The sequence below is a fragment of the Pelecanus crispus genome, chromosome 9, assembly GCF_030463565.1.
Source record: "Pelecanus crispus isolate bPelCri1 chromosome 9, bPelCri1.pri, whole genome shotgun sequence".
In the NCBI taxonomy this organism is placed as follows: domain Eukaryota; kingdom Metazoa; phylum Chordata; class Aves; order Pelecaniformes; family Pelecanidae; genus Pelecanus; species Pelecanus crispus.
Window position 1 is genome coordinate 1443956 of NC_134651.1, and position 24056 is coordinate 1468011.

The 24056-nt window shown below is 40.4% G+C and overlaps 1 protein-coding gene across 1 annotated transcript; it reads right to left on the bottom strand.

The window, feature by feature from the left end:
* Positions 1 to 1388: 1388 nt before the first annotated feature.
* Positions 1389 to 23057, bottom strand: DHX36 (DEAH-box helicase 36). Its single transcript, XM_075716061.1, has 25 exons — positions 22869 to 23057; positions 22152 to 22273; positions 20748 to 20949; positions 20017 to 20055; positions 18591 to 18761; positions 17600 to 17679; positions 16520 to 16594; positions 16213 to 16379; positions 15550 to 15631; positions 14922 to 15062; positions 13527 to 13629; positions 11838 to 11925; positions 10884 to 10939; positions 10717 to 10781; positions 10085 to 10228; positions 9312 to 9429; positions 8565 to 8663; positions 7392 to 7565; positions 6941 to 7027; positions 6194 to 6277; positions 5992 to 6091; positions 5815 to 5905; positions 4027 to 4147; positions 3301 to 3453; positions 1389 to 2294 (listed from the first exon to the last, which is right to left on the bottom strand). The coding sequence occupies exons 1-25, from the start codon at positions 23055 to 23057 to the stop codon at positions 2109 to 2111; spliced, it is 2937 nt and encodes a 978-aa protein (XP_075572176.1). The 3' UTR covers positions 1389 to 2108.
* Positions 23058 to 24056: the final 999 nt, after the last annotated feature.

Genomic DNA, 24056 nt, shown 5'->3' on the forward strand with positions numbered 1-24056 from the left:
ACTTTACTGCTTAAAAAAAGCATGTTAAGCAACACGCTTTAAGCACAGCTGGGGAAGTATAGCTAATACTGTTATTTACACATTAGTCACGTTACTTTATAAGTAAACATCTGAGCATACCAACCCACGACCACCTCAGCATGCCTGTCTTCTGGTGGGCGTCCTAATACCGCGGCCTGGTCCTGATCCTCCACAATTCGGAGCGGCGGCGGGGAGGATTTGAGAGAACTGCCGTCTGTCTTTGACATGTTCAGCCAACCCTGCTATTCTTACCCAGGTTCTGCTATGGCTACCATTTCTTTTTGCCCTTTGCGTTCTCAGGTAGAAACTTAGCCACCATTTAAGTTCTGCAAAAAGCAAGGAGAGTGAAACTGGCACCACCTGCCCGCCCCCCCGCCTTTTAACCCAACCCTGCCAGTAACAGTGCTGCCAGTTCTTCCCCCAAAACCTACACATTTGTAAAGTGGGGCAGCCCACCCTACTTTGCTGTGGTAACCGCCCCCGGCACCGCACACCCCTCTGCCTTAACGCCGAGCAGCCGGCTGCCACCGAAAGGCCGCTCCTCCCTCAGCCTCGGGCGCCATCTTGCTTCCTCTCATACCGGTTGCACCTGTGCTTCCCAGAGCAGGAACCCGAGCTACAGCGCTAAAATCAAGTTATTTCATTCCCATTTCCACAGACGATATCGCTAATTTTCCTTTTTTCCTCCCCCCTCACCCTTCCATTCCACGGCTCGCCTTCAGCCGTGCCGTGGCGCTCCCGCCGCCTCAGACGCCCGCTCACCAGCGAGCTCCTCAGGGCACCTCACGGCTGCCCCGCCATCCTGAGGCGGATGGACCGGCCATCTCCTCGCCTTACCTCCGTCCGCGGGTTCTGGTGGCCTCCGGTGGGTCCCCGTAGCCCTCACGGCCCCCGCTCTTCCCCCCAAAACCGCAGGCGGCTCCGGGGAGCGTCCCCCTCCCCGGAGCCGCCCAGATCTTTTGGGTTTTTTCCAGATTATTTTTGCAAAGCACAAGAAAATGAGATGCAAGAGCTTCGCTCCTCAAGGATAAACCTAGAAACAACCCTAGCAGAGGGCTGCCCAAGTAAACCGCCAGTGCTTTCCTAATGAAACCCCCATCCTCAGTTTTAGCTCCCCAAGCCCAAAATCCAGCCCTCCGGGGGTTTAAAGGAAACAGCAGGTCCTTACAGAAGTTTGATCAGGTCAGTATTTCTCACACGAGTCACGCTGCTCCAAATCCTAAGCAAGCCTTGCTCTTCAAACGCTCTTACAGAGTTAAAAAGCGGCCAAAACAGAACAGCATTTGAATATCAGGAACTAAGAACGGATGAAGTAACACTTTAAAGAAAAAACTTTTAATATAGTATAACCCATACATGGACTGCTTTTAAAAAAAAAAGAAAAAAATTAGAATGCAATGAAACCTTAAAGTGTATTCCACCATGATTTTTATCTAACCACGCTTCCTGCAACCTGGAATTTTAGTCAGTAGTGACAACAGATGGGCACAGAAAGTGAAGAAAGATTAATTGAATGGGATGAAAGGCAGAAGAGAGTATTTCTGAAGACTGTTTCCTCCCACAGTACAAATTTAACAAGTGTTTTCAAGTTTAGTTTAATTAAGCTGTAATTACCTTCTGTGGAAGGGTTGGTGAGAAGACTGCTGCACAGCTGGAATAACACAGTAAGTATAATTACTCACTACCCCCAATATATAAAAAAAAAAAAGTCTTTTGAGATGTTTCTACCAGTAACAAGAACAGTTTAAATATTATTAAGCAGTATTTTAGCAGGTTTTTTTGAATATCTATCTGTTACCTAATGGGTTAAAAAACCCCAACCAAACAAAAAACCCTACAGCAGGACAAGAACCATACATCAACTAACATTGCTAGCATTGCATTTTCTCTTATTTAAAAAGCTACACTGAACACAGAATACCATGCATATACAGATATTGCCAACTATTTTGAAATAACTGCTCTTCAGTATGAGGGAATTACCAGATTACCCTAAAAAAGTTTTTCGTCTAGCTAAATAAATGCTATTAAAAAAACCAAAACAAAAAGGTGAATATGTTGGCTTTATCGATACAGATGAAAGTGTGTCAACTATAGCGTTCACTCTGGAATCGTGGAGCATAGTTTCTGGCACTTTCATTCTCCTGTGTTGTGATTAAGTCTATAATAGCTGTCAGTACTGCTGTATCCCTCGATGTAGTATCATTCCAGTCCACGGGATGTGGGTTTTCTATTTTTTCTTGCAGAAGATCATCGAGTTCTTGTCTTAAATTCTGGAAGGAGGTTGTTGGAATGAAAGGGGAGAGGGAGAAAAGAGGCAATTAGAGCGACACACAACAACATTACTACAGTAAGTTCAAATCCCTCAGGCCCTCTGTTCTCCTAATCTTTCCACCTGCTGTTCCTCTATCAATTCATTTCAACATTGCTATTTTCAGGATCAAAAGCTGCTTCTCAAAAACTAGTCCTACCTTTTATGACAGATGACCATCTCTGGATGCGATGACCTTTAACAGCCTATACATCCATTAGCTGACTATTTCAGGATTAAAAATATTTGGGTTTAAAAAAAGTCAGACATGATTTCTAGGATCTAATATTAAACAGAGCTCTATTCAGCTCCTCCTCCTTCCACTGGAACTTATTACTGCTAGCTGAAGAGCCCCATCCTCGTGTTTCCATATTCACATGGACATGTCATGGACTGATCAATCAGCTTTTGCTACAGAAAACTACAGAGATTAAGCTCTTCAGATCTCTTGCTGTAAGACATGTTTATAAATCCTTTAAATCCACGCTGTGGCTCTTCTCTGAAGCTTCTACAGTTTTTCAATATCCCCATGAATTTTTCAGCAGAGGCTGCACCGGCTGAACGAGAACATCACCGCCCTATTCCTGATGCCTCGACAGGCCCTCGGCCTCATTCGCGGGAGTCACGCTACGACACTGGAAACAAACAGCAGCAACAACAAAAACCTGGGTGCCTGCTCCTCAGGCCAAACATTAAGGGAGTACAGTACTGTTTACTTCTGCCCAGTTTACCATGTGATACAGACTGCGCAGAATGTTCTTTTTACTACTGCGTTCATCTACACACCTTCAGTAGATCTCCTTTGTTCACTTTGTGTACTTGAACTGCTTACTGGGAATACACTTGAAACATTATTATCTCCCTATAGCGATAAATCAGTAGGTACACAGTAACATCAAACATAGAAATCTCTAAGAAGAATCAGTGTTACACTAAGTCTTCCATATACATTATTATTAAACAGTCACCTTAACTAAGTGTGCTATTCTTGCCGGAGACTGGAAAACAATCCATTCATCCACAGCGATGGTATCCTGATCTTTATCCTTCTGAATGGATATATCTCCTCCGAAGAACAGGAGACAGTATGGAGAGACCTCTGTACAATCATACAAGTAAATCTGCAAGAAGACAAAGTTGTCTAATCACCCTTCAAGACATTGAAGCGACATCGGTAACCCTCAGTGAAACTCAGAACTCCAGAATATCATTACTCATTCATTCATAAATTTGCAAGACATATATGAAGCAACTTAGTCAAGAAAGTTACATGAAATCAGACTGAACAGGAGCAAAAATGGTCCCAAATACAGTCCTTCACACAAAGTGGTGAAATCAAACCAACTACTCCATAACAATCAGAGGAAAAAAAAAATTCAGCATATTCAGAAGTGTTACACTGGATTGGAGGGGGTGGGGGTGGAATTTACACCTGTTATTGCCAGAACCTTAAAAGACTCAACCCCTCTGAAAAAAAACCCCAACCATTAAAAAACCCCACCCAAACAGTCATTAGTTATTTGTGGAACAATACTACCAGTACCACAAAGATCATCATCTGATGGCATGTAAAAGGAGTGACCCAAGACAGGAAGGCTTCAAACAAAGGCACTGCTCACGTCCCCTTTGAACCTTGATCCAACCTTATTAAAGGGCTACAAAAATAAATTCCACAATATAAACCCTTCACATACACTGCTAGTTCTCATCTTCAAATGGTACACAAGCCAGTTATAATGGAACTCTGTTTCTTCCACATTAACCGATTTAGGATGAATATTAACCGTCCCATCTGTCTTGGTGCAAACTTTCACCCTTAAAAGAAAAAGAAGTTTTTATTTTAGGACTGAAATAAGAGCACAACTGTGTCCCAAGTTACAAAACCCTCCAATTATCCACTAGTGTTTTACACTCTGAAAGTACAAAGACATTCCAAGAAACTTTAACTCCTTTCCCAAAAGATTACAACTGAATCTACAGTATGAATTTTTAGACATCCCTCTGCATTTGAGAGGTTTGAATTCTTTACCAAATCTACCCCCTTAATAAACCCTGTCATTCTCTCAAGTAGAAAAAACAAGTGGCATTCTTTTTGCAAATGAAGGACTCCATGAGTTACTGCATTTGGTTACACAAACCAAGTTTCAAGCAATTTATTGGAAAAACCACCTAAGGAACTTAGGTATCTGAATTCTCTGCTCAGCGTTAAGCAGCGTGAAACAAGGGACCAGCTATACCCGCTGCCAACCAGCCTGGAGTGGTGTACCTCTATTTGTACCGTGTGCCTTTGAACAAATTTGTCTCAAGGGATTAACAGTCAACTGCTCTGGTTATACTTACTACCCGAAATCACGTTTCCCTTTAACACAATAACGCCGTCAGACAATAAAAAAAAGCAGAAACCAAGCACCACATGTATGAAGCACAACTGTTCTCCTCCTTCCCACATTTCAGAGGTGTAATTCTTTGGGTGCAGATCACTGAGCTCTCTACTCCCTGTGTATTTTGTATATACGTGCGGAAGTATTTTGCAAAATACTTTTCGAGTTCAGTGTTTTGAAACAGTGGGTGGGAGAGCTTCTCCAGCAAAGCGGTGAGTGTAACAAAGCTGGTTTAGGGGATCATGAAATGAACCTGCCTGGGCAGCTGGCTTACACCTAGCTCCACCACGCGGCAAAGATCCAGCTGCACAGTAACTTGCAGGTTTGCAAACTTGCTGCATTTAGGTGACTCCAGCACACTGGACTCAGTTTAAAAGGGAGTATCAACTGCCTCGCAGTGTCAGCTATAGACAGGTCTAAATTATGCAATCTAAGGTAGAATTTTGACTTCCTATTCTTGCTCCTTTCATAGAAGCAATCACTTGGGGGTTTTTTTGCTTGCCTTGTTTTTTTTTTTTTTTTTTAATTATAGGCATAATGATGGCTCCTAGCTTGCTGTTTCGACATTACACACCCAGAAAAATCGATCCAAATGTTCAACCTTTCATTCTGTTTTAAATGAGGTGTTTTAAATGAGGTCCATAAAGAAGGACATCTATATTCTGATGAGTACACTGTTACTGTAACAGTTAATAAGAATAAATAGTCTGATAAGGTAAGTAGTGGTAAATCAACAGACCAGAATTTCTGGGCTCTATGTTGCCAAATAATAAGAAAGGATAGTGTTTCAACTGCTGCTGTAGATGGAAGATGATGGTAGGACTCCTTCAGCAGCGGTGTTATTGATATATTGTAACATTACCCATGGCATGATAAGGTCACACAAATTATTTCACAGACTAGCAAGTATCCAAATGTTAAACAAAGTGAAGATCAACAATCCCATGCACTCATCTACCCTTCTCAGACGAAGTAACCCACGCCCACGACTGAGCTATACAGAGATTCATTCATGCACTCAAGCCCATTGCTCCACCTTGCCAAACTACCTTAATGTAGAAAACACCTCAAATACAAGCCAACATTAAACCGAACCCTTACATTTTTCTCTTTTTGCTGAAGCTTGGCCGGATCTTTGCAACTTTTGGATATAAACCAGCACAGATGACTGCTTTGAGCAACTTCTCATTATCTGTAGAAGACAGCAAAGTAAATAACACAGTTCTGCGAACTGAGATTTCAGCTATCAGAAATTTTCCATTTCCTTCCACTGTTTACCCGAGTTAGTATTAGATTTGGGATCCTTGGGGTCTCTGCTATTCACAAATCCAGCTGCAAGTAGATGCTCAGCAAACTGTCCTTTCATGTTATGCAGCATCTAGGAAACAACAAAAATTGTCCCAGAATGATGCTGTGCCAAAAGGCTCCTCCCCTTTTCCCCACAGACACAATCCTCTTTTTTAAACTGCGAGGATGTTACCTGCAGTGTATTTGAAGAAAGGAAATATTCCCAGCAATAGTCCTTCTCAGTTTTGAAACCACGACGCCGAGTCTCTTCCCAGCCCTAAAAATTAAAACCGTAGTTCAAAGGCGTTTGTAAGTGAACACATACTAAAAAATTAAGAACAGCAAAAACTGGAGGTCAACAAACAATATATTTACATTTTTTTCTACAAGAGAGAAAGTAAATCCTTTGATTTCTTTGTTTATGCAGCACAGACTAGAAAAACCACAACTTTACAACATTTCGAATCAAAAACTTCATTTTTCCATGGTGAGGAGTGAAATCTAGCTAAGTTTGTCAGAATTTCATTTGTCACTATTAACAGTCCTGGGCAGAAACTGCATTCCAGGCCACTTATTTCCTCCTCTTCTCGCCCCAACACATATACCACTAAATCTCCAAGATTTCTGAAGTCAGCTTCAGCCTCTTGGAGAGGCCGGAAGGACAAGAATTACTGACTTCAGCAAGGTAACTATAACCTTATGTTTTCTTTGTCTCTTTCATAGACCTATCCACGAGAAATTAGGCTACTGAGATTGAGATAAGATTCCTCAACACTAGAAGGGTGAAAATTAATTTGGTTTTATGTTTCTGTAGAAGCCAAGAAAGGAATACTTCAGAGCATAAACCGACCAGTGTTTTCCTTAGAATAATCCATATTACTCAAAATTCTAGAAGAAAAAAAAAAACCAAACCCCAAACAAACCATTAAAATGTGCCTACCGTGAAAGCATTCACCACAGTCAGATGATCACTTTTAGTGTTCTTTGACAGTTCCTTTCTTCTTGCATCTGCTACTTTCTCTTTGCCCTAAGAATAATTAGAACGTATAAAATATTCATAGAATCACAGAACCATTTAGGTTGGAAAAGACCTTTAAGATCATCCAGTCCAACCATTAACCTGACTGACATGCCAGTTCTCTTTTCCTAATTAAGGTACATATATACAGCAATACTTCCTATGCTACATACATGAAAATTAAAGCTACTTCCAACATTCTGTAGGCAAAGATAATACTTCATAGTACATGAAGGCAATCTTTTACTAATAAAAATGTAATTAACGTGAAAATAAGATTAAAGCGCTTTTAAACTACAGCATCTCAAGAAGTCCCAATATCCTTCTGAGATTCCTAAAATCTTATGTGTAATTCTCCTCTTAGAAACTTTACCAGAGGAATGACAAAGGGGTCTTTGAAGCTGAGGCTAGCTGCAATTGTTAGTACTGGATCCAAGCAGCAGAATAAAGCTCCAAAGAGGATCATTTTTCCAATATGCGGTTCAACTGGTAATCGTGCTAAATGGACACCTAGTGGAGTCAGTTCTTCTTGTCTGTCCAAAGCATTCTGTCAGAAGAAAAAAAACAAAGAAAAAAGAACAAACACAGCATGTGAAATGGGGAGGATTTCCTTGAAATAGCCACTAGTATCCCTAGAGAACAAAGGAAAGCCTAACAGCTGGAGAATGCAGCTGGCTGTCAGAAGGAATGGGAGGAAAGTGATCAAGCAAGTTAGGGAGAAATTGAAGTGTTCAATTAGATCCAAGAAAACAGCAACCATCTTCAATTGTTTCAAGTGGTTTACTAGGGCTCAGTGTCCTTCTGGATGAAAGTATGAAGAATTATTAATGCTTGGGTGTGTCTTCCTATTTATTCTGATCAAGCTTATTTTTAGACTCGTATCTTACCCTCAATACCACTTCTGTTTTTATTTACCCTTTGCTACTATACAGCATTGTCACAGAACACCAACTGTAGGGCTGAATTTTATCTAAACATTTACAGACTCATGCCATCAGTCTAAATACTGCCCTTCATCTAAATCAGACATTTCAATTTATTGCTGCGACTGATTTGTACAAATAATACCAGGGCACAAGTCAGTAGCACAAACATGTCATTAATCTCTCCTTCCCCAGCATCCAAAGGGGCAATGACGTACAAGATCTTTCTCCTATATACCTTACTTTTTTCTGTGGGCAAATATCTCAAAACTCTTCACTAATCTGACTGGGGTAGGAAGGCTTGGTCGATGCAGCCATGAGCAGGGTGGTACAGAAGCAGTGAGTTAAATAAATATCTGTAGGGAACTTAAATGCACGGTGCATGTATATGTTTTGAGTCATTTAGAAAGTTCCTCAGGAACTACGCTATGCAGCCCATAAACGTCATGTATCATGGGAAATTATTTCCTCTGTTCAGTGAAGATATAGAAAGGGTCTACACAATACGGCAAGGGGTTGCAAATGTCCACACCGGTAGAATCAGGACTGTCTGATAACAAACACCACAGTAACACAGTTCTAAACAGAATTTTCCTTGCATATACAATTAAGCAACACTTTACCAGCTCCATTAGATGATTTATGGCCAACATTACAGCATCACGAGACGGTGGATCCATTAGTTTGCTCAGAAAATAAGCGATTCCACCAAGCTTTAGAATCTGAAAGAAAAAAAAAAAAAAAGAAACCCTACAGCAACTGGAGAAAGGTGGCTACCTAAAATTAGTAAGCAGTGAGCACACTAATTTACAAAAGTGTAATTCACAGCTTGAGTTAGAAATTCACTAATTAAGAACTAAGGACAAAAATTAAAATGTATTAATGATGAAATTTGAAACATAAGGATCTATTCTTCATTCAGCATGCATACACATGGTGTTCCTCACACTTGCATAAGGAATTCAATGCAAACTGCCAAAAAGGAAACTCCCATCAGTTCTAAAACTACTTTTTAGTAAAATTCTTTTAAGACATCCTATCCCTTGACTCACTGGCATTCTCACTGAAGCTCCTCTGATTGAATGATATTTGGGGGGAGAGGCGGGGAAGCACAGCCCAAACTTCTGTTAATAGACTTCAGCTTGTATTTACACTAGACAATCCTATTTTTCCTGGCTTTGATGCATCTAGATACAAATACGCATTTTGCAAAAGTTACTGCAATTATTAGCTAAATATATTGTGCTTCTGGTGTAACCGAGTTTTGACTTGAAGAAAACCATAGGCTCAGTTGCATTAAGTTCATCTCTCAACCTCTTATTCCAATGAAAAAGTAAATAATGAATATGTTTGAAGATTCGTATGTTTACCTTGATTTGTAAACAGAGTTCTTCCAAAGGTGTCCTCAAGATCTCTGGTAACTGATAATCATCTAGAAGGCTGGCACGTAATCCATTGTATAGATGGTAACAGTGGCCTGGCTGAACTCTGGAATTATTTAAATAAACAATTGTTTGGGGTTTTTTTTTCCCCTACAACACTGTGACATTATGATTGTGTGTGTTTGTAAACAGCCTTCCAAAACACCTCAAGGAATTAGAACTAAAGCGCATTCAACTGCAAAAGCCATTTCAGCTTTCTGAAACACAGACCCATCAACAGGAAAAAAGGCACAACAGAACACAGAACCCTCCTATCAACTTTTCAAAAGAAGCAGTGAAGAGACCAGAGCACTGTAAGTCTGAACAGAGAGAAAATATTCCACAAGGTATTTTGAGAAGGAGAAAAATTAAAAAAAAAAAAAAAAAAATTGGTATGTAGCTAAGTGATAGTAGTTTGTAGGCAACTTTCACTTTAATTTATCATAGCCTCATAAGTCCGGTGTGAAGGCAAACACTACCAACAAAATTTTTAAAAAATGAGGGATTTATTCTTCTTTAAGCAGGGAAACTCATGAGTTAAATGCCGCACAAGCCAGTTTCCTAGGAAGAGAGAAACCATTCTTTCCATAAGAACAAGAGACAGCTGTGTTAGCATCTGCTTCCGAACATGTGAGTAACAAAGTAGTATCTTCAGCATGCACGTGCGCCAAGACTGATGGAAACTTAACATCACAAACTTTAGCTATCCCCATTATTCTTACCTTCCTGCTCGACCTTTCCTCTGCTTGGCATTAGCTTTACTAACCCACTCCGCTGCCATTGTGCTGATGTTGTTCTGTGTGTCAAAGTGAGTTTCCTTTATTTTTCCACCATCTATAACGAACACGACGTCATCTATTGTAATGCTGTTTAAAAAAGAGAGGAAAAAACCGCAACTCTTCATTGCAAGCTTGACCTAGGATTTGAAAGGGGTTTAGCCTCTCTTTACCCCCTCCCGAACTGTGAGCCAACAATAAAAAAATTGTGTTTGGAATTTCATTAAGATTTACATTACTAAGCGGTTCAAGAAACAGCTTGATTTATTCTCCTAGGTCTGGCAAAAGTCACCGCATGGGGTTATGAAGTATGCAGAGAGGACAGGCGGTTCAGATTTATCATATACAACAAAAGGCGAGTCTTTATAGTAACATCCACATTTTCATTGTTTAAAACAATTAAAGGAAAACTCCTGTTTAGTCTATAAACATTTCTAAAGATAGTGTTATAAATGAGTCGTACAAATACAAAAACATAGATTTTAGAAAAATTAAACAGATTTGTACTTTAGATTACTGCCTTTTTAAAATTTTGTTAAATGCATAGCTTTTTTTGGTCTGTACAGCTAGCTATTTACCTAGTCTCTGCAATGTTGGTAGCAATCACGATTTTCCTTACTCCTGGCGGGGTCTTCTTAAAAACCTGTAATTATCCATGGCCCATTTATATGTTTGCCAAAACCAAACATATGCTTAATTAATTTTTTTTGTAGTTGCAAAATATTACAATAAAAGAAAAGCATACCTGAGTCTGGTTAACAGTAGGCATCAATGAATGTAAAGGTATGATAATAAACCTATCTGAAAATTAAAAATCAGTAAAAGATATGGTGTAAGCACAGAAACTTTAATTTTACAGGAAAATCAGCTATTCAGAATAGAGAGAATATGCTGCAAGTCAGTCTACTGTTCCTTATTCTGCATTCACAGGTTTATGTATCATAATGGCAAATTCTAAAGTAGAAAGGTATAAAGGATTTTTTTTAATTATGCTATGAGGACTTGACAAGTTTAAGAAATTATATGAAGTAATGTACAGTAATATATATGTCATTTTTAAATTCTCAAATTATTTAATAATTGCTCAAGTTTAATAAACTGACACTCTCCTCAATCTTTCAATAAATTGAAATTCTTTATCTATGGAGTGTACACAGCATGAACTGTCAGACAACTATCTGAGTAGCCCAGAGCATAGTTAGACAAGTTAGATGAAAATATGAGTTATGCAAACAGGACAAACTGAAGTGTATCAGACAGGCAGAGGGTATTTTAGTGTTCTATTAAAAAAGGCTTCTGGGAATAAATAGGATTTAAAAGAACTATCAGCAAAGCAGTAGACAGAAGCTGCTGAAGAATCAAGAAAAGAGGAAATGAACACAGAATGAAAAAAAGAGAATTTAGTTTTGGATGGAAGTTATCATAGCTACAAGAAAGGACAAAAGGAAAAAGATGCAGGTCAGATTCTTTTTCAGATTGTTCACTCCTACACTGAGGAAAACGAGTTACTATCATTAGGAGATGAAAGATACCACAGAAAATACCACAGAAATGCAAAAAACGCCTAACACACCGCAATCGTTTTGAGAGGAGAGGAAAAAAAACCCACATCTAGTGCAATACCAGCAATCACATGCAAAAATTAAGAGTTTGCCACTAACGCTACTGCTAGAATTCCCATTTAAAATTCTGTTTTTACCTGACTTAAACATGACTTGCGACATCAAGAGATCATGCAAAGTGCTAATGTTGTCCCAGCCTGGAAGAAACACTAGAATTGCACCATCCTATATATAAAAGAGGGAGTGAAGGGAAAAGAGGTTAGAATAAATTATATGCTATGCAAAGAACCAGCTACGTGCACGCCGATACATGTATGTTGGATGGGTGATATTTGCAAACCTCATTGACTCAAATTTGGAACAAAGTTTATAAGATTGTTTTCTGTAAAAGAGTTAGCTACATATATTTATCTGAACGTAATAAATAAAAATTGATTTCTAAACATTTTTCCCCTGCAGTGTTTTAAACACCGCCATGTCAACACTAGAAGAATCTGAGCTGCAAACAAAACAGAGAGAAACTAATGCATAATTTTCAACACAGGAAGAACAAAATATGAAACAGCAACTCATCCTCATTAACCGCAGCTTAATGATCCATCAACTGAAATACTAAATTATTTAATATTTTAAATAATCAAAATTCTCTTTAAGGAATCAGCCAAGGTGTAAGCTCATCCACAGATGGTTTTGAACACAGAAACAAATATATAACTTCAGGTTATGACAATCTACATACATTATACCTATAGTAACAGAAGTTATTCTTCACGTTTGTCACTGCTTCAGGCACAGGATCCTTCTGATATTAATATTCTGATGAAGTTATTACTCAATAACAAGGTAAGGCACATTTTGGGATAACTACTAATGCAGCTGTATTGACTACTCAGCTTGACAAGCTGGAAGTTGGGGGAGTCTCCTAGCCGTGTGTTTGGTAAACGTGACTAGACTTTTGCTAGGCTCTATAAAAATTCAAGTCTTCACAGCACCTAAGTCATATTTAGATTACTCAGGTGGAAAAACCATGAAAGCCAACTGCACAGTGCAGACATGAGGCAGTGAACATGGCTCTTGCCCTCTCCCTCCCATTGCTGAGGAATTAAGAATGGAGATTTAGTTGTACACTAAAGAGGTTTTCAGACAGTTTTCTACAGCTCTTTCACAAAACATGACTTTTACTACAGACTATGAAGAGTACTACCTTTGACAAACACACACAGAGTCACAGAAAGAACTAAAAGTTAAAATTTAATTTGTAATTGTCTGTCTTTCCATCAAGTAACTAAGTTGTATAATTTTAAATTTGAAGGCTTATTTAAAAGCTTACCCAAAAGAAAAAAATGCAGCAATCTGAACCAAAACAGCACCCAAACCTCCAGATATCTATCCCGTTTTATTTATGAGACAATCCCTAGTGTCAGTGAAAGGATTCAGGCTCTTTTTTTATCCCTTGCTCAGAAGGGACCGTAAATGAGCATATCAAATGTATTTGCAAGTTTTCTGAGTTTCTTAGGTACATAGCTCTCGTTAATACCCACAACCCCTATTCAAGAAAATGCTTAGATGTGTGCTCCCATTTAAACATGGATTCTATCCCATCATTTCAATAAACACTGTAACTAACCACATTCTAAATTCAGGGCTTAAACAGTAACGAGATATCTAAAACTGTTAGATTATTTCTCAGAAGAGCAAACCAAAAAATGATTATTCTTCTTCGTATCTGTATGATAAGCCAAACTATCAGCTCTGACATTCCCAACAGCCACTGACAACAATTCAGTCACATCATTAAAATGTGATTATAGGAGACAGAAGCGTACCTCTTCTTCCAAAACGATGTGTCTGATAAGTGCTGCTATAAGGTCAAGGTCAACCTTGTCATCATCCATCATTTCCAAGGCATCTATAGTACTTGCTGAATACCTACAGGCATTGAAAGCATATATATCGGTAACTCATTAACATACAGAGCCAGGCACTCATCTTTCTGTTATAAGGCTCTGCAATCACACATCTGTGTAACCCACTACTGTTCGATTTCTTTGTCTGTTCAATTACTGTACCCCCAATGTACTCGAGATGCAGTTCAGTGTGATTATCGCCAGTTTAGAGCGGTAAGTTTAAGAATTACCATGTTATGACTGAACTGCATTTGAAGCACTTACATGATCTCTCTCCTCCTCATCGCTTACCTAGGACCTAAACACTCTGAGTTTACCCTTCAATTTCTCTCTCACTCACAGTGACTACAGGAGGCATCTCATCTGTTCAGCCCTTGGATTTCATGAAAGCTAACACTATGGAAAAAAATTGCCAATTGGTTCAAAAGACCCGGTGGGAAAGGGAAGGAGGAGTACAAATGGGATGAGCAGAGCACAGGATAGGCCAGACAGAGACACAGCATTGAGGGCTTTTCCCTTGGAAAAAGGAGATAAAACTGAGCCACCTACATTCATTATTGTTACCAAGCTGGATACATAGACAGTCCCAAAACACAGAGGACAAGTAAGACAGGAGAAAAAACAACCAGAGAGATGCTGTTCCTGAAATAAATCACCCAGGCTATCCAATTAATCAACTTATCCAGTTTACCAAGGTATTCAAATGCTGGCAACCAGAAGAATGCTTCAAGTGGACAACCTCTACTAGGTGCTCGAGAGCTAAAATTATTTAGCTTGGTTTTAAACCACTCTAGAGGGATATTAAAATATTCTGAGAAAAAGGCTGTGGTGGGTTTTTTTGTTTTATTGGGTTTGTTTGGGGTTTTTTGGGGTGGGGGGAAGTTGGGTGTTGTTTGGTTTTTAAACCAGCACATTTTGTATTACGTTGATTATGAGACTAAAATACTGAGAGATCTCTCTCAAAGAAAAAGACTGAAGAAGGGAAGAATTAATCAGAAGAGAACTAATGACCAAAGCTCGAGAAGCCTAACATTATGCTGAAGACTGTAATGGACGACACCAACATCAATAGCAAGCGACTCGACAGCTGTAAGTTCTCTTACAGTTTGCAAAGGAAGCGAATTCTCTGTGATAACTCTAAAGCACTTCAATGGTTGCCAGCCAACTGTACTGGCAATTCCATTACTATTGTTTTCCACAGTAGCCACTATCACATCATTAATAAAAGCACAGTAACAGAATACCACACTAACTTAAGTTTCTCAGTTAAGAAGCATCTAAAAACTTAATGCAAAAGAGTAACTTGAGAACAACCTGCCCCGCAGCTGCCTTAAGTAGTCTGGCCATCGTTCCCTGTAGATTTCCTCTTTTTCTTCCTTTTCTGGTCTGCTTACATGTCCTTGCATGAAGCCCTTCTTCCACCGTGGCCGACGGTCTGTGTTTTCTGGAGTATACCTTTAAATTTAAATAACAACCATAATTAGATTTTGAAACTGAAGTAATTTAAAGCCAGCTGCATAGTTTTCCAAACTATGGACAATATGCTGCGCTTTACCTATACCATGTAAATAAAATTCTTAACATTTCTTTTCTGAAAGAAATCTTACTTATAAAAACAGGTACCATCTCTAGTAAGCATGAGAACATGTAGAAAAAAAAAGGCTGAACAAACAGAAAGACTACCTTGATGTAGTAGCCTGAAAATTCACCACACTGAAAAAAAGACTAGGTTTTTTTTTCCTCCTCAAGCCCACATTTCTAGGTAGCTATGTGCCATTTTTAATTACCATGAAAGCTACTAAACTTCCCTTGAAAGGTTTTCTGCTAAGAAACACGGCTAATTCTTCCACAGGTTATTTACATCAAGATAATCTTTGGAAAGACATACTAAGCAAAAAACCCCAAAATACTGTCTATAATGGTGTTCAGAAAATGCACTTACCTCAATTTCTCAATTACATCTTCGAGAAGATACTCCACCACAGGGAAAGTGAACCCAGGTATGTGAATCATTGGACAATTATCTGTCGAGGAAGGCATAACTCAGTTTTAAACAGCAAATGAAATACTGTACTGAAATAATAGAGGCAATAAACATTCTTCGCTATTTTTGCAATATAGTTGCCAAGTCTATAGGGTTTTTCTGTTTGTTTATTTTTAAATTCTCAAGGAAGACACCAAATTCAATTCCAAATAAAGCTGCTGGAAAAAACCCATAGTTAGCAATCAGTATATTGTTCTCCAGCATGTTCATCTGGTTCTAGCTACAGGATAAAGCTGGAAGACTGAACAACTAAAGGCTTCAATCTGGTCGCCCACTCACACCAAGACTTCTAAAGTATGGTAAATATTAGTAAATATTTAATACAAAACCACTCTGGAGATACTGTTTCCACAACATGTCTGAAAAGCAAATGCAGAAGCAACATAAGCTCATGATGAGATAAAACTAAGGGAATAAGCATCTCCAGCAGCTGGCAACTATTTGTAAAATTGAGGCAATTACCTCTTTTGATAAAAATCAATCCTAAAATGTGAGAACTGCATTACACTGTAGAAGCCTAAATTACTTAAAAGGAACAGTCATAGGAAGGATTTCACCTACCAAAATACTCTGAAAACTTCTCTGCATTTAAAGTAGCACTCATTAGTATTACTTTCAGATCCAAACGAATATTCAAAAGATCTTTAATAATGCTCATTAAAACATCTGACTGAAGATTTCTTTCATGAATTTCATCAAGGACTACATGACTAATGCTGGACAAGTGCCTAAAATAGAAAAGCAGGAAGTTAAACATTTGTTTTTAGCTAAATTAAAAAAGAATACAGAGCCGAGACTGTTAGAAACAGCTCAGTAGTCAAGTCATTTCATAATTGTATTCAGTTTCTTATTAAATAGGAAAACTTACTTATCTGACTGGAGCCACTGTAGGACAATTCCTGTGGTACAGTATAAAATTGAACCTTGTTTCCTTGGTAACCGACTGAAAGAGATACATTAAGAATGCCTCAGTTCTCTTCTGTATTTTACAAAGTACTTTAAAAGCTTAAAATCAAAATGCAGGTAGTCGTTACAGACATTATGAAGTCTGCCTCATTCCGTAACTTGCTCACTTACAGTTCAATTGGAGGAACAAGGAATTAGGCCACAGTTGCAGCATTTTTGTGGACGGGGAATGACTGCCTTGTAACCTGACAGAAGCCCTGACTTCCCAGACATCATTTTTCACCATTTGCACATTGATCTGCTGACCCAAAGTTCCTGCAGCTATCTAAGCTCAGCACAGATGACAGCTAAATATACAGCAGCATAACATTCTTGATTAAATAGTAAAGAGAAATAGAAATGAGATTCTAGAAACTCAAATTAAAATGCTGAAAGGACTAAACTGTCATCTCTCACCAGCAGTTTCTCTTCAATGATAATTGAGATTCCACTATTTGCTGGTAATATTTTGGATTTTTCTTTTAAATTACAGGTGACTCCGAATGTAACAGCTTTTGCTCTATGGCACTAGGGCTACAAACTCTTTGTCAAATGCACCTAGCTTTATTACCTGATCCCAGTGGGACTACTCAATAGATAAGCACAGCAAATACAGTTTTGCCACAGAAATATGGCTTATAGCATTCTCTCCTTTAGCATTTCCATTTTTCCTTGAAATTCATGGATTAGGGACATCAGTTTTATCTCTCTCTATAGCAGAACCTTTTAGAAGTGCTGAAAAAAGGACTTACTAGACCAAGTACAACTTGGCGCTAGCCACTGTTCACACTGCATAAAATACAATAATCACACTCAAACTTTTTGCTAAATTTCAAGAACCTTATTCCCTACACCAGCTACTCATGGGAATTCCTTTTGGAGAAAATAAGATAGATGACTGCTTTCATTCTGATAAGAACTACTTTTCAAATTTTCTTGCTTGAATAACAACAGATACTACTTTACATGAATGCACAAAAACTGCCACGGGAGCCTCTCTCACCTCTGTAGACGAATTTGGTATCCTGTACTCTTGCCATTACCACATGCTTCTGCCCTTTCAGCAGCAACTCTCTCAGCCACCTTAGAAAAACAAATAAAATCAAAATAGTGCATTAAAGAAATTTTTTTTTTAAAATCCCACAAGGCTGATCTATGATTTAGCTACTCATCAGCAGGAAATACCCAGAACCGAGACATTATGTAAACAACAAAAACACCCTGAAAATCACTTTTTCTCCTCCACTGAGAACAGAGCTTCCTGCCAGCAACCCAGTAACTGGGTTGTGACCCAGGACATATTTTAAAGGAACAAAACCACTTAGGCATTAGCAATACACGCGCCCTTTCAGCAGGGCAAGCTTTTCTTCATAGGAAGTGAGGTTCTATAATCATTTGACGCTTAATCAAGAATAGCAATTACTGTGCACTTAAAAGCCAAATTCTTTCTTCCTCATTAATATACCTCTAAAGGGCCTGACACAACATTAGTGTTTACCTTAATTCACACTTGCACTGCCCAAATCCATTAAAAATCACAGATACAAACCGTGACGGAATTCAGGGAAGAATGAGGCTTGCAGTGCCGGTACTCTATTAATGACCAAAACTTACGAAATACCTAATTAGTGTATATTAACGAAACTGTTATTTGCAATAGAATCTAAGGCGACTGAAAACGAGCACACAAAAAGCCATCTTCACTGTCCACTACAGGCTGAATGCTTATCTTGAGCTTGAAATTTAGTATGAGTACATGTGACGGCAGAGCAGCTCCTTTGGTGCACAGTACCTATCTGGTCACTGGGAATTTTTTCAGATCTTAACTTCAAATAGTCTAGCAGATTCATAAGCTTGCCCATGGATCCTAGGCCCAGCAAGAAATGCATTTTCATTCAATGACTCTGAGTAAAGCAGTAATTTTTCTTCAGATTTACTGGGAAAAAAAATAATCACAAGAAATAAGTTACTCAGCTTGTCAAAACGGCACTTACCGAGATAGCACTGATCCTCCTAGGCTGAGTACAAACAATCCTGCAAGTAGACCCTTTCCCTCGCTCTATGTAATCATCCAAGATGAACTGTGTAACTTGGGTTGTCTTTCCACAACCAGTTTCACCACTTATCACAGTTACTCGATTATTGTTTATAAGGTTTACAAGTTCCTGTTTCCAAACAAAGAGAAAACATTTATTGCATTATTGCTCAAAACAGATTTTAGGAGGATTTTGACAATTCTCTGCTACTGTGCAGAGAACTTAGAAGACAGTCATAGCAACTAAAGAAACAGATGCTCATCTGTTTCTCATGATACTAAAAAAAAAAATTTAGTTTAAACCACACAGAAGTAATTTCTGCACATTTGAACTTCACATGTGTAATGTTTAAAGCGTACCAAATCTGAATACTAGTTTTAAAAACTTAAGATCCTGTATGAAAACAACATAAAATAACTAAAATGAAAGCCTGAAATACATTTTCAAACTTTTCTCCCTCCTACTTGCCTTCTGTATATCTTTGGCGACTGAAAACAAGTGTTTTCCCTGTTGGACTCCTAGACTGTACTAACCGAAGATTTCCAGGGCAATATTTTAACATTTCTTATACTGACAGAAACAATTTCTTGTACTCCCAGCCTCTACCTCCCAATCCAAAGGATTGTAATGAGGAATGTAATTATTTGAAGACACAATCACTAACAGGAAGGACCACATTATGACAAAAACATTAAGTTCAGAAAGGAAGCTCACTAATCATTCATTGAACCTGCAAAAGAAAATATAACAGAATACTCAATTTCTATTTCATACACGCAACATCAAATGAAGAATTAATTAATAATAACCCATACTATCACTGACGTTATACCTTGACTGGGAAACTAATGGCAGTAAGAGCCAGCAGTGCAGCCATTAAGTCTGTGATTAGAATTTAATATAATGCCAATTAAACTTTTTTCTTTTTTAAATTGGGCAAACGCTCAACAAATGGCCACAGTTTTATATATACAAGAAAAAAAAAGCATGGCAATTTACGTAGTGGTCAATTCCTCTCTACAAAATCCAATTAACTAGGAACGTTCTAGAAGTTTAACTGGCAGAGAAAGAAGAAAAGATCTATACTTTAAAAAAATAAATGTACTTAAAGGTATCCAGCATTCAATACCATTTCCATGGCTAAAGCTGCCCCTCCTGATAAAACTGTACATAGCCCCAGGGTAACTTCATACATAGCATGAAGCAGTGAACCTGAGCTACCTCCTGGGAAGAAGTCAAAGCCAGTGTCAGAACTTGGGAGGCTTCAGCACCTTCACAAAAGGCAACGACAGCTTCCTGTTACTCCCAGTTACACAACTGTTTTCTCCTATTTTACAACAGAGCAACAGAAATGCATATTCTTTCAAATTTAATACACATTTACCTGTCTCATCCCATATGAAGGGAGTTTCTCTCGGAATCTCTGGGGAAAAAGAAAATAACCATACATATCTTTAAACACCTTTTCAACACTGATATAACAGATTTCATCTGTGATCTAGGCTAAACTGTGAAATAACATCACAAACTGTTTGGCTAATACTTATATAAACACAGGCTCACTAGAAGTAAGTTTTAATTCCATGCATGTCTTCAGTTTCATTAAATTTAGCAAAAAATTATTTAAAACCAACAGTTCAGTACACGAAGAGGTACGTACATACAGTTACAAGACCAGGGCCTTGTATCGAAGGGAGAACCGCCTGTTCCTGGTAAGACTGTTTTGACAACTTTATATATGGCTACTAGAACAACATAAACTACATTTTTAAGAGGCGATTCCTTCAGAACCCATTTTTGTGCTTTCAGTTTTAGACGTAAATGCAGGGATACAATCTGTTAAAAAACAGAAAACCCCACCCAACTAAACAATGTGTAAGCTTAAAATTTTACACTTCATGCAATAAGAAATTGCCACCAAAAGCCTGGTTTTTAATCACTGTCCTATTGATAGGTACGCATTTTGCAAATTCCGAAGGTAATTTTTAGCCAAAGTAACATCATGACAACTGCCTAGTAAGTAAATTGCAAGAAGCCATGTTTTTGGGTTAGTTTAATTTTAAAAAAAAAAAAAATTCCAATCAAAAGCCTTCTACTTAACACATGGAAAAGTACCTGCATTTCAATATATCTAGGATCAGATTTCTTCTTTCTTAAGTCTTCTTTAAGTTGCTCATCTAAATCAGTATCCTGCTCATTTTTTTCAAAGAGATATTCTACATCCCGATCAAGAAATGTTTTTTCCAAGACTGGTCTCTGTCTTACAGGAGCTTTTTCAACATCTGGTTTCACTTTTGCAGGCTGTTCTGGAGTAGGTCTGAAATAAGCGCAGAGAACAGAACGTTCAAAAATTATCCAAGATGTGCTTGGCCACTGTGAAGGGTACACAGAACCATTCAAGGCAAACCTTAAATTGTTTTTGAGATATTACATCCATGAGTTACTTGACCATCAGCCAATGAGAATATGGCGTATGCCATTAAAACAACTGAAGTCTGGAAACTACCAGCCGTCAAAAATTTTATATCAGTATCTAGAAGTGTAACATGTTCTCTGGTATCGAAACGAAGCTAACAAAGCATCTCCAGAGAAGTACTGCTTACCCTGCTGTCAGAACCATTGCCCTGTAACGGGACCATCCAGGCAAACAGACCCAAACACCTCACTGCAGTGGACTCAGAGCAACACACCTGGCTGCCCATTTCACCACTATTTTTTAAAATCCTTTAAGTGTTAAGAACAGACCCTATCGCACAGAGGCAAAGAAAACATTCCAAGACTGTACAATAACTGAAAAATGAAGTCAAATGCTGCCCTGGAAGAGTAATTCCAGAGGCTGGGGAGCTGAAAAATTCCACGTGTCTCCTAGGAGACCTGGAGATCTATTTACAGGATTTTATGATTTTAAGTAAAAACTTAATACCCCAAACTCAACAATAATCTGGAAAAGAGTTTTTCAGCAACGGTTACAGCAACCATTTCAATATGACAATACACGTAGAGAAAATGGAGTATATTTGTTAACCTAATTCACTCACCAAACATAAATGTTTTCTGATATATCTTCCTACCAGTTTGTGGGAAGTTGGTTCAATTCAAAGTAAATAAAAGCATTTGAATCATAGAATCATTGAGGTTGGAAAAGACCTTTAAGATCATCCACTCCAACCATTAACCCAACACTACCAAGTCCATCACTAAACCAGTTAAGGGTAGAGTAGCAATTTCATGTTTCCTGGCTTGGTGGATGGATTATTTATAATGAAAGTAAAAACTAGGAATCACTAAGGTTGGAAAGGCCCTCTAAGATCATCAGTCCAACCACCAACCCAACACCCCCATGCCCACTAAACCATGTCCCCAGGTGCCACCTCTGCCCGTTTTTTGAACCCCTCCAGGGATGGGGACTCCCCCACCTCTCTGGGCAGCCTGTTCCAATGCTTGGCCACTCTTTCTGTGAAGAAATGTTTCCTAGTAGGCAATCTAAACCTCCCCTGATTAGTAATTGTTTGTCTTTACCCTTCTTCATCCCCAGACCACCAGGACATGGCTTCTTGCTCCTTTTCATTTTTACTTTGGACAGTGTTCAACAGCTGCACAATTTGCTCTTCCCTGCGTTCATCCATACGCACAACAGCTCTCTGAGAGGGGGGGAAAAAATAAAAGGTAGGATTTTCATCAACATGCACTGAGCGTATCTACAGATACCACGCTATGAACGCTTCAATGTCACTCTCAGACTCGGGAGGCTCTTCGGCGTGACCAGAAACTTCTTTACAGGTTTCTGCTTATGAGAATTTCAACACGCAGGGAGAAGCGCATCTTCTCCGCGGCGCCGGGCGCGACACGGGCCCAGCGCTGCGGCCTCCGGGCAAGGGCGCTGCTGGCGGCGCGGCCAGGCCGGGGCAGGCCCGGGGGCAGAGCGCGGCAGGCGGCCAGGCCGGGCCGGGGCAGGCCCGGGGGCAGAGCGCGGCAGGCGGCCAGGCCGGGCCGGGGCAGGCCCGGGGGCAGAGCGCGGCAGGCGGCCAGGCCGGGCCGGGGCAGGCCCGGGGGCAGAGCGCGGCAGGCGGCCAGGCCAGGCCCGGGCCCCGGGCCCCAGGCGGCGGGGGAGCCGCTGCCCGCCCGCAGCGCTGCCGAGCGAGCGGCTCCTCCACCCCCTCGCCCCGCCCCGCCGCCCTCTCCCTCGAAACGAAAGGGACCGATCAGGCCGCAAACCTCCCCCCGCCCGCCCCTCACCTGCTGCCGGTCCGTCTCCTTGCTCTTCTGGCCCTGCTTCCGCGCGTACCACAGCCCGATCTCCCGCCCCTTGAGGTGGCTGGGGTGGCGCCCCCGCCCGCCGCGGCCCCCCGCGGAGGAGGAGGAGGAGGAGGCGCCGCCATCGCCGCCGCGGCCGCGGCCCCAGTCCCGGCGGTGCTCGTAGCTCATGGCCGCCCGGCAGCCGGCACCCGCCGCCCGCCCGCCTCATCCGCCGCCTCACTTCCGCCCGCCCCGCCCCGCCCCGCCCCGCCCCGCTCGGCCGCGGGTTCGAGCCCCGCCCCGCCCCGCCCGCCCGCGAGCGCTGCCACACGGGCGCTCCTCTGGGTTCTTTTTAAAGTATAATATATACTTAAATAACTACCCGTCCTGGGCATGCTGGCTGGCTGCCGCTGTATGTGGTACGCTTTGTCCAAGTTCTCTGGAGTGTTAAATTAAACCTTGCAAAAGACATAAACTATTCGCACCATTATTACTCTTTCAACAGTTAATGAATATTCTTTTTGTTTCCTGGAATGCCACTGTGCAGCTATAAATGCTTCTTCAATCTCATTTCTTTACATATTCTTTGCCTCCTCTTCTTTGTTGGTATGATTTACATTCGTTTGAAAGGTACTAGCATTCAGCTCTGAAGTACAGTTACTGATTTTCAAACTTCTTTCGGGTAAAGGACTGCTTCTTCCAAAGGAAACCACAGTCTCCCTTTTCCTCTGCCCGCAGTTTACCTACAGTCAGTCCAACAACTCCCAGCAGTTAGCTGTGTAAAGAAATAAGCACCAGGTGCTCGAGTTAAAGATCTGCATTTTCTTTTTTCCTTTCCCCTCACGAAATGCTTTATGCATCCGAGGAGCCACTTGGCGTGCTGCTAGGCCCATCCTTTTGTGTGCTTAAGGAAACGCTCATTTCCACGGCCTTCAAACACGCAAACCGCAGCCACAACGCCTGCTCATAGCGTGCATCCGTAGCCCCTCACCCAAAGACCCTTCGGGGTATTGGGGCGAGCGGCGAGGCAGCCACTGGAGCTCTTCTTAGCGGTCACGGCCGCAGGTGGCAGATGGCTGACGGGGCCCGTTCCCCCACGGACAAAACCGCACCGCGCTGGGGACACGACCCGCGGCGCGCCACGGTGTCCCGTACAGACCCGCCAACCCACCCAGCGCCAGTCTCCAC

Coding starts and splice junctions, on each gene's coding strand:
- DHX36 (XM_075716061.1), bottom strand. CDS start 23,057: ATGAGCTACGAGCACCGCCGGGACTGGGGCCGCGGCCGCGGCGGCGAT. Junction 10,782..10,883: donor CTACTGTTAACCAGACTCAG/GTATGCTTTTCT, acceptor GGATAATTACAG/GTTTTTAAGAAGACCCCGCC. Junction 9,430..10,084: donor AGGAAAGGTCGAGCAGGAAG/GTAAGAATAATG, acceptor AAATAATTCCAG/AGTTCAGCCAGGCCACTGTT.